The sequence below is a fragment of the Neofelis nebulosa genome, chromosome 1, assembly GCF_028018385.1.
Source record: "Neofelis nebulosa isolate mNeoNeb1 chromosome 1, mNeoNeb1.pri, whole genome shotgun sequence".
NCBI lineage: Eukaryota > Metazoa > Chordata > Mammalia > Carnivora > Felidae > Neofelis > Neofelis nebulosa.
The window spans coordinates 67,019,909-67,030,912 of NC_080782.1; the positions used below are offsets into that span (position 1 = coordinate 67,019,909).

Sequence of the window (11,004 nt, forward strand, 5' to 3'; positions counted from 1 at the left end):
TCAACGGATTCATTCTCTCTCTCATTCACCTAGTTATTTCTACTCAGTGTCAGCAAGGCCCAGGGCTAGGCATGGAGAATCAGAGATAGATGACATAGTCTGTGCCCCTGCGGAGTTCACAGTGCAGTGCAGGGAACAGATACATCAACAGAATGTCTCACTGAAGAATGGGGAGTGCTACCAAAGGGAAGCACAGGGGGCTGTGGGCACAAAGGGGGCACCTCACGCAACTGGGAAAGTTAGGGAAGGCTTTCTGGCAATGGTACCCCAAATGACATCCCCACTCACATGCACAATTCCAGAGATTCTACTAGAAGGCTGTCAAGAGCCATGCCTTCTGGCTGCACCAGCCTCCCAGAGTCCCCTGCTGCCCGATGCAGTGTCTGCAGAGCCAAACGCATCTTCCGCCACGCCTCATCCTCATCCGGCGCTGCATCCGACCCTCCAAGACTCCTGCAGGAGCCTGCCTTCCTTGGCAGGCTCAGCCAAAAGACCAACTCAAAACTCTTTTGTCAGAGCAAGCTTAGGGCGAGCCACCCAGCCCCATGTGCCACAACCCTCCCGGAGCAACTGAGGCTCATGTCACCCCGGGCTCTCAGTGAACACTGGCAGGGTACCTCCCATTATCTCCTTTGCTCAAAAGAAAGTGACCTTCTTCCAGGTGGCAAGCTGGAGGCTTTGCGGAATCCTGCTACTACTGCTCACTCTCAGCAGGATTCACCAAACCCAGGGATCTGAGGGTTGAGATGGGCCACCTTGTGGGTCAGGGGTATAGAGGGAAGAAAGGGAAGGCTTTGCTAGGTTTTCACTTCAGTGCAGGAGCCCCACTAAATAGTCTTTGGGGCTGCCTGACAGTCTGCTCCAACTGCTATGTTGGGCAGGGAGAGGAGGGAGGCCACAGGAGACATACGCTGGGGGCACACAGCTGCTGAGGGGGCAGTGGCTGCAGGCAGTGAAGGGAAAGGGTGGGGCCGTTCCCAGGGTGGGGGGAGAGGGAAGAGGCTGTAGCCTTCCAGGCCACAGCGCCCCAGGCTGCTCTGTGGGTAGGTGGTGGAGCAGGTGGGCCCAGGGGGAGAAGGGCAGAGAGCTGGGCTGTGGCCTCAGGATCAGAGCCCAGTCCCAGTGTGGGTGGGTATGCGACCACAAAGTCTAGCCCCTGCTCCAGCCCGGAGGCGGCGGGAGAGGGCAGGCAGCCTGGTCACAGGACAGGACGGGCCATGCTTCGGCTTGGAGAGAAGGGTCCAGCCTCCACTCCCGCCTCGGGGGAGAAAGCCTCAGCCCCAGCCGGTGGAAGATGGTTCATCCCCAAGCTCACCCCGGCCCCGCTCCCGGGAAGTGAAAGTGCCGGAGCGGCCGGACTCGCCTTGCTCGCTCCTACCTGTGGTCCGGGAGCCAACTTGGGCTCGTCCTCCTCCCTGGGGCCGTGGCGGTCCGGCTCCGCGGGCGCCTCCGGGGGCCCTGCACCCGCTCCAGCTTCCAGGCTCGGCGGCGGCGGGGGTTCGGGAGCCTGGGGCTTCTGGTGCCCCGCGGCTCGCACCCGCTCGCGCCGACCCGCGCCGCCGCTCGGCCTGCTCCGCCTCCGAGTCATGCCGCTGCTCGCGCCGATCCCTCGCTCCACACGCGTCGTCGCCGCCGCCGCCGCCGCCGCTCCCCTCGCAGGACAACAGCCAATATGGCGGCGCCCGGCTCCCCCCTCTGCTGCTGCCAGCAGGTCATAGGGCGCGGCGGCCGCGCCGCCGCACTAGCCCCCGAGGCTGCCTGCGCCATTTTGAATAAGGTCACCACCTGAAGTTCTGTAAGAGTGAGAAACTGGTGGACTCCCGGGATGCGACCTGTGCCAGGGAAGGGTGGTTGCTGTGGTAACCGTGCTGTACCGCCCCGGGCCTGTAATAACTGCCTGCTAAATGGATGAGTGAATTAATTATTTTCTAGAGTACTTTCACACCCACCATCTGACTCCTTGCAGAGTCGCTCCTCACACGAGGAGGCAGGTATGGTCGTTCCCATTTTGCAGCGGAGAAAAATCGAGGCCAAAAAAGGCGAAGTGGCTGCTCAACATCAGCCAGCCGGAACTCATGGGCTCGTGGATAGTTTGAGGTGAAAGGGACGAGGGAATGGTCTGGGTCTTTTGTTTGTAACGTATGGTCAACTAGGAGTCCAGCGTTCGTTGCTTGGGACAGCAGAGCTCAGACCCCACTCCTGTCCCCAGTCTGGTGGGGAAAGTGGATAGTTAAATACACAGTTACAACCAGTGTGATGAGATGAAAATGACTGGGGCACGTACTAGGTCAGTGTTTTCCCAAAAGTTGTGTGCAGGAGAGGATTTTGAGTGGTACACAAAGGAGCATTTAAAAATGTAATAATTATGTATTTAATTGTTAAAATGAGTTTTCCCTACTTTTTTGAATATATGAGATATGCACATGGTGCACATTTGTAGAAAAAGTTTTGAGTGCAATCTTTCTCATGCCAGGGCCAGTGGTACCCTGCAACTATGTAGTGGGTTATATGTAGAGTTGCTCTTGGTATCACTAAGAAGACGGAATAATGACATTAGCCTAATTAATGGGAGCAAGGGCTATTTTGAGAAGCAGTGCTACATGGCCTTGGAGCTTTCCTTAAGTGCCAGGAACCTAAACGAAAAATACTTCATCTTAGGTGGCCAGGTGGCTCAGTCATTTGAGCGTCTGACTCTTGATTTCTGCTCAGGTCACAGTCCCAGGGTCTGGATCAAGCCCCTGCCTCATGCTCTGCACTGAACGTGGAGCCTGCTTGGGATTCTCTTTTTCTCTCCTTCTGCCCTTCTCCCTCACTCTCTGTCTCTAAAAAATGAAAAAGAAAAAAGAAAAATACTTCATCTCATTATGGGGATTAGTGCCATCATCAAAGATTTGAAGGATTTCAGGGTGATTCCCACTACATCAACATGACCTCTTAGTTTGGACAGAATAGAAGCTAGATACTATTTTTCCCCCCATTTATTTATTTTTATTGTGGCAAAATATGCCCAACATAAAACTTAACGATCTTAGCCATTAAAAAAATTTTTTAAGTGTTTTATTTTATTTTTGAGAGAGAGAGAGAGTGAGAAGGGGAGGGGCAGAGAGAGGGAGACATAGAATCTGAGGCATGCCACAGGCTCTGAGCTGTCAGCACAGTGCCAGACACAGGGCTCAAACTCACTGATGGTGAGATCATGACCTGAACTGAAGTCGGACACTTAACCAACTGAGCCACCCAGACACCCCCTAATCTTAGCCATTTTTAAGCATATAGTTCAGTGGTATTAAGTACATTCATATTATATGCAACCATTACCACCATCCATCTCCAGAACTCTTTTCATCTTGCAAAACTGAAACTCCATACTTGTTAAATAATTACTCCTTATTCTCCCCTCCCACAGCAGCCCCTAGAAACCACCATTCCACCTTAAAAAAAAAAAAAATTTTTTTTCTGCACACCCCAGCCTCTGGTAACCACTATCCTACTTTCTGTTATAAGTTCAGCTTTTTTTTTTTTTTTTTTTTTTTTTTTTTAATACTCCACATGTAAGTGAGATCATGCAATGTTTGTCTTTTTGTGACTGGCTTATTTCACTTTGCAAAACGTCCTTCAGGTTCATCCATGTTGTTGCAAATGGTAGGATTTTCTCCTCTTCATCCTCCTCCTTCTTTTTAAAGTTTATTTATTGACAGAAAGAGAGAGAGAGAGAGAGAGAGAGAGAGAGAGAGAGAGCACAGAGCCTGCTCTGGGGCTGGAACTCAGGAACCATGAGATCATGACCTGAGCCAAAATCAAGAGTTGGGTGCTTAATTGACTCAGACACCCCAGGATGTTTTTCTTTTTTAAGGTTTAATAATATTCCTTTATATATATATATACACACATATATATATATATATATATACATATATATATATACATATATATATACGTGTGTATATATATATACACATATATATATATACACATATATATATGTACATACATATATATGTATATATCTTTTTATACTTTTTTACATGTATTTTTCATTCATATATATATATATGCCACATTTTCCTTATTGATGGAGAAGATAGGTTGTCTTGAAGAATGACAGAGCATTATGACAAACTTATTCTGGTAAGGACTCCAGTTGCAGGCACTTTTTCAGAGTGGTCATTCTTGGATCATGTGGGTGCAGTTGTTGGCCTCTAATAGACAACTGTAGGTCTAGTAAGTGCTTTTTCTTCTATACCAAACCTCAGGAATAGTTTGTGTTCCTCTGGCAGGGGCAGCAGTAAACCTTTACTGTTTTGCTTCAGGAATATGTCACGTTCTGAACACACTTACTTTACAGGAATTTTTGACCAAATCACCATTCCATTGGCTATCAGGGTAATCTACTGTGACACTGATGACATCATTTTGATGGGCCTTGAGAACAGGAGGTAGGAGATACCCTGGATGACTTGGTAAGCATGATGTGTGTGCTAGAAGGCAGATAATAAATCTCACAAATATACAGTGGTCTGTCCACTCAGTGCACTATCCAGGGGTCTAGGGTGTGTTGAGATATTCCCTATAAAATTAAGGACAAGTTGCTGTACATCATACTCCCTATCACTAATAAAAGAGGTACAATACTTGGTGGGCTTCTTTAGACTTGTGTGGCAAAATATACTGTATTTAGGTATATTATTTTACTTATTACTGGGTCACTTGAAAGCTGTCAACTTTAGAGGGGACCATACGAAGAGAGAAGGTTTTACTGGATCAGGTTGCAGAGTAAGTAGTTCTGCCTTTGGTCTTTATATTCAGGCATTGAATTTTGGAACAAAGTTATGCCCTCCTTTGGCAAGTAGCATCTCCTTTTGAGATGCTCCTGACTTGCTCCAGGAGTCTGGTGAAACTGGTTGTCTGACCGTGGCATACCAGGTTACCAGGTGACCTAAGGTACCATGTTATCTGATCTACCCAGCCATAAAGTCAGGGGTGGCCAGCAGTACTCTATTACCAAGAGGAGTGGCATATATGGCCTGGGTCCAAGCAAGCCCTAAAGGCACAAGTGCAGTAGGTTGTCTGAGCAAGTTGTTTACATTCCTCTCCTGTTACTGATATTCATGGTCTCATGGGGAATTGTTTACGATATAAGTTGACTGAGGAAGAAAAATCTAAAGCCCACTTTATAGATGGCTCTGCACAGTGTGCTGGCTTCACCCAGACTTCCTCCAAGAGAGCCTAAGGGACCTAGAAAAGGGAAATGTGCCCGGAAGCCCTGAAGTACAGACACACTGATTTCTGGGCATTGGATAATGGTTTAGTCTATTGGTCAGAAACTTGAATGGAAACCGACTGAAGGTTAGTGATAGTAAGTTTTGAGCAAGACAAATGTGCATGAACTACCCAGAGTGGCTTCAGAGCATTAAGTGATTTGTGTCTCAAGTGGACATTCACCAAAAGGGCCTCACTATGGAAGAACCTCTTTTACCCGGTGGGCAGTATGACACCTTCTGTGACTATCAGGCAGTCCCCCTTCCTAGCCATTTTGGGATTTTCTCAGTGGGTTTATGACAAAATTGGCCCAGCAACATGGACTGCTCCCTCCCATAGCTAGCCTCGCCGCTATCAGTGCTGAGTCTGCCAGTCAAGAAACCAGCCTAAGCCCCTGGGGTGGAACCTTACTTTGAGAAGACTGGCTAGCTATCTTCTGGTAGAGATTGCGTTGGATTGTGTGTTAGTTAGGGTTGGCCTCTGGCTGTGACCAACAATCCCAACGTGTTAGGGGTTTAACACCATAATAGTTTAGTTATTTTTCATGTTATAGTCCAATGCCAGTCAAAGGGGATTTGCTTCATGCACTTATTCAGGAATCCAGTCTCCTCCTATCTTGTGGCTGTCCCTTCATCCAGGTTCTCTCCATTCAACTAGAGGATGGGGAAGAAGACAGAGTGAGGGTTGCATGGGATGTTTTTATGAGCAATACCCAGAAATGACTATACATCATTTTCACTTCACGTTCCCTTGGTGAGATGTTAGCCATATGGCTCCACCTGATTCTAATCCATCCCCTCTTCCCAGGCAACCGCTGATCTGCTTTCTGTTTCTATGGATAATTTTGCATTTCATATAGTATGAATTGTTTTGCCTGAGTTCTCTTCCTCAGCATAATTACTTTGTGACTCATCTATGTTGCGGTATGTAACCATAGCCCATCCATTCTTACTGCTGAGTGGTAGTCCACTGAGTGGAAGTACCAGTTTGTTTATCCATTCAACAGAGATGAGCTGTCAGGACAAACATTTCTCATACATTAAATTAACTTTTTGCCGGGCGCCTGGGTGGCTCAGTCGGTTAAGCATCCGACGTCGGCTCAGGTCATGATCTCACAGTCCGTGAGTTCGAGCCCCACGTCAGGCTCTGTGCTGACAGCTCAGAGCCTGGAGCCTGTTTCAGATTCTGTGTCTCCCTCTCTCTCTGACCCTCCCCCATTCATGCTGTCTCTCCCTGTCTCAAAATTAAATAAACGTTAAAAAAAAAATTTAAATTAACTTTTTTGCTGCTCTGAGAACTGGAAGAAAATATTTTTTTTATGTCATGTTATATTATGTTATTTATTTATTTATTTATTTATTTAACGTTTTTTATTTATTTTTGGGACAGAGAGAGACAGAGCATGAACGGGGGAGGTGCAGAGAGAGGGAGACACAGAATCGGAAACAGGCTCCAGGCTCCGAGCCATCGGCCCAGAGCCTGACGCGGGGCTCAAACTCACGGACCGCGAGATCGTGACCTGGCTGAAGTCGGACGCTTAACCGACTGCGCCACCCAGGCGCCCCTGTTATTTATTTATTTTTAATATAATTTATTGTCAAATTGGTTTCCATACAACACCCAGTGCTTATCCCAACAAGTGCCCTCCTCAATGCCCATCACCCACTTTCCCCTCTCCCCCAACCCCCATCAACCCTCAGTTTGTTCTCTGTATTTAAGAGTCTCTTGGGGCGCCTGGGTGGCGCAGTCAGTTGAGCGTCCGACTTCAGCCAGGTCACGATCTCGCGGTCTGTGAGTTCGAGCCCCGCGTCAGGCTCTGGGCCGATGGCTCGGAGCCTGGAGCCTGTTTCCGATTCTGTGTCTCCCTCTCTCTCTGCCCCTCCCCCGTTCATGCTCTGTCTCTCTCTGTCCCAGAAATAAATAAAAAACGTTGAAAAAAAAAAAATTAAAAAAAAAAAAAAAAAAAAAAAAAGAGTCTCTTATGGTTTGTCTCCCTCCCTCTCTGTAACTTTTTTTCCCCCCTTCCCCTTCCCCATGGTCTTCTGTTAAGTTTCTCAAGATCCACATGAGTGAAAACATATGGTATCTGTCTTTCTCTGACTGACTTATTTCACTTAGCATAATACCCTCCAGTTCCATCCATGTTGCTGCAAATGGCCAGATTTCATTCTTTCTAATTGCCAGGTAGCATTCTATTGTATATATAAACCACATCTTTATCCATTCATCAGTTGATGGACATTTAGGCTCTTTGCATAATTTGGCTGTTGTTGAGAGTGCTGCTATAAACATTGGGGTACAAGTGCCCCCATGCATCAGCACTCTTGTATCCCTTGGGTAAATTCCTAGCAGTGCTATTCCTGGGTCATAAGGTAGGTCTATTTTGAATTTGTTGCAGAACATCCACTCTGTCTTCCACATCGGCTGCACCAGTTTGCATTCCCACCATCAGTGTAAGAGGGTTCCTGTTTCCTCATATCCTCGCCAGCATCTATAGTCCTGATTTGTTCATTGTAGCCACTCTGACTGGCATGAAGTGGTATCTCAGTGTGGCTTTGATTTGTATTTGCTTGATGATGAGTGACGTTGAGCATCATTTCATGTGTCTGTTGGCCACCTGGATGTCTTCTTTGGAGAAGTGTCTATTCATGTCTTTTGCCCATTTTGGAAGAAAATATTTTTAAATCAAGTATACAGTATACTGGAGCTACATCTTCTGCAACTGTGTATTTATATATATATTTTTACATGCTAACTCAAAAGTGTATGAAAGCAGGACTAGCTTCCTAGATGCACAGCCTGTGTAGCCACTCAGGGCACCACCTTGAGAAGGGCTGTGAGCTTGGCTTAATGCCTTGCCTTTGTCTTCTTAAAATTTTTTAAAAATTAAGATTTTTAATTCCAGTATAGTTAACATACAGTGTTATATTAGTTTCAGTGTACAATATAGTGACTCAACAATTCTGTACATTACTCAGTGCTCATCATGATAAGTATACTCTTTAATTCCCTTGAACATCTTTTTTTCTTTTTAATGATTATTCATTTTTGAGAGACAGACAGAGCCATGAGTGGGGGAGGGGTAGAGAGAGAGGGAGACACATAATCCGAAGCAGGCTCCAGGCTCTGAGCTGTCAGCACAAGAGCCTGATGCAGGGCTCAAACCCATGAACTACGAGATCATGACCTGGGCTGAAGTCAGACGCTTAACCAACTGAACCACCCAGGCACCCCAGTCCTCTTGAAATTCTTAATAAGATTTGAGTAAGGGACCTATGTTTTCATTTTGTGCTGGGTGTTACAATTTATTTCGCAGGTCCCATGCAAGAGCGTGTGTAATTTTTCAAACTGCTTTCAAACAGTCAAAAGTTTGAAGACCACTGGCTTCATCACTTAAGTCTGTAAGGGCTTGGGCATGGAATACAAAATCCGGATAGTTTGCCAGTTTTACTTTGACTTACTTTCTTTCCCACCCAATGTGGTGGGTACAGAACTAACTAAGTGCTTGAGTGGAGATGGGGACAGGGGAAATTCTAAGGGCAGTGCAAAGTGGATTACCACCTTGGCATTGTTTCCATCTGCACAGGTGATGCTGGGCATCAGTGGGCCTTCCACAGATGGGAAGCCAGCTTCAGCTTCATCCAGCCCCAATGCAGTTACTGAGCCTCACCCAGCACACCACCCTCATCCTGGCCAGCTTCTGGGAAGAAGTGATTCTACCAGAGGAAAGCGGATCAGGGCCCCTTCCTCCCATTGAGTCCTGTAGTTGTACCTCAGGCTAACTAAGGACTTTCTTAGCACTTTTTGATGGAGGTAGCCAATTTTCCTGCCCTCTCCTTCAATCCAACTCCCTCTAAACTTGAGAATGGGCTTGCACCTTTGGGCAGGAGGGCCTGAGGCTGACTCTCCCCACTTCCCCCAAGAGGGAGATGGGGGTTAGAGGAGAAGAAATAAGGTTGGAGAGGATGAGAGCTAGGGTCCAGTGTGAAAGGTCTTGAAACCCAGGGTGAGATTTGGACCTTCTATGAGGGTGGTGGGGCACAAGGGAAGAATGAAAAAGGGTGTCTAGATGAGGTGCTCTGGAAGGGGAAGTGTGTTGTTCTAACCTTTCTCAAGCCCTACAAGCCCCACTGGTTTTTTTTTTTTTTTTAACATTTATTTTTGAGACAGGGAGAGACAGAGCATGAACAGGGGAGGGTCAGAGAGAGGGAGACACAGAATCTGAAACAAGCTCCAGGCTCTGAGCTATCAGCACAGAGCCCAACTCTTGAACTCACGGACCGCGAGGTCATGACCTGAGCTGAAGTCGGCTGCTTAACCGACTGAGCCACCCAGGCACCCCTACAAGCCCCACTGTTACAGTGACTCTAGTACAGTCTGAATGGTACAATTCTAACATGTTTTTTTTCTAGGTAGTAAATAGAAAATGTCTTTAAGTAGGTTGCTTTATAGAGCAATTGGTTATTGTTCCTAATCATTAATTGAGTGGGTAAGAACAATTGAACCTATGTTACAGGGCCATGAGAGGAGACCATTGCGGGGAGACAGGAGAACTTTGCAGACAGTATTGAAGAACCTGAACTAGCCTGGGGTGTTCGGGAAATAAATCTCTTAAATGGAGGAGAGACTTTCTCCTCCTCACCACCCCATCATCCATCTGACTTCCAAGTCTTGTTGATTCTGCCTTCAAAATATCTACTCCAGCAAGGAGGAATCTGTCCATAAATTCACCTGTGCAAGAAATATAATTAAAGTTTTCTTTTAACTCAACTTAATTTCTATTTTGAACTCCCATTCTGTTGGAGTGGCAGAAACTTAATCTCAGCTAATTGAGGGTTTTACCCCTTCCCTGGAGGTTGTTTTGGGGCCCTGGAGCCCTATCTAATGTGTGTGTGTGTGTGTGTGTGTGTGTGTGTGTGTGTGTGTTGGGGATCTAGTTCTCAATGTCATCTGTCTACATAGACATTCATGGAGATGTCATTGGTGCTGCTGGTTGCTGCTGAGACCTGCCTGTTCTCACTCAGTCATCTGCTAGAGACCCCAGCTGTCTTCCAGCTGCAGGCCACTCTTGCCTGTGGGACTAGCTAGGTACTTTTTTGCCTAGATGTGCCTCGGAGCCATCTCTGTGATAGGTGTTGCTGCTTCCCAGGGCAATGTTCCTCTCTGCCCCTGGGTTTTCTGCCCTGTACTCCAGCCCCTGTGTACTCTCATCACTTCCCTCCATCCTCCTCTTTTGCACTCCCTTTTCTCCAGACCTCAGAAGCCCTCGTTTTGGGGTCTCTGGAGGACCTCAGTAGATGGCACTGTCTTCCTGACTAGGGTTCTAAACATACTAAAAAATGAAGCAAAGGAGAGGTGGGTGAAGGCCAGGACATTGCCTAATTGCTGACAAAGACCAAGGTGGAGCATTTTCTCGGTGTGGGTAACTGAACCCCTGAGCTAGGCAGACACCTTCCTGTCCTCCAGTCATGGCAGTGCTCGACTGGGTGGGCCTCCCTCCGAGAGTCCCTGAAGGGGCAGTGGATGTGGCAGATCATAAGAGGAAGAAAAGCAGAGCTGAGCAGAGCATGCACTGTATTCTTCCCAAATACATAAATCAGATGAGTTCTTCTCTCCCTCAGGCACAGAAGTATCCTATAGGCAGAGCCTCTTCTCCTGGGCCAATTCTCCCCACCTCCTCTTCCTCATGAATTTCGCAGAACTTTTCAGCTAGGTCTGAGATTTCTCTCCTTGTCCCTAAGTCCT

General features: G+C 47.1%; 1 protein-coding gene and 1 long non-coding RNA gene across 22 annotated transcripts in view; one reads left to right on the forward strand and one right to left on the reverse strand.

Annotated features, from left to right (window-relative positions):
- Window positions 1-1,694, reverse strand: part of FAM193B (family with sequence similarity 193 member B) — a 32,202-nt gene extending 30,508 nt beyond the window's left edge. For 10 of the 20 annotated variants that reach the window (XM_058724650.1, XM_058724640.1, XM_058724675.1 and 7 more), the window contains exon 1: window positions 289-1,355. Coding sequence is in view for 5 of the 20 variants with exons in the window: in XM_058724556.1 (XP_058580539.1) it covers window positions 1,379-1,588 (210 nt within the window). In the remaining 15 variants the exon portion in view is untranslated. Of the gene's footprint in view, window positions 1-288; window positions 1,358-1,378 lie in introns of those variants that run through there. The other 10 variants (XM_058724573.1, XM_058724564.1, XM_058724543.1 and 7 more) reach the window with 7 other exon arrangements.
- Window positions 1,695-1,729: 35 nt separating this feature from the next.
- LOC131509281 (uncharacterized) lies at window positions 1,730-10,017 on the forward strand. Of its 2 annotated transcripts, XR_009260404.1 has the most exons (4): window positions 1,730-2,097; window positions 4,346-4,460; window positions 8,576-8,656; window positions 9,776-10,017. It is a non-coding gene; the product is annotated as an uncharacterized LOC131509281 (long non-coding RNA). The 2 variants fall into 2 exon arrangements; XR_009260408.1 differs by lacking the exon at window positions 8,576-8,656.
- The last annotated feature ends 987 nt before the right edge of the window (window positions 10,018-11,004 follow it).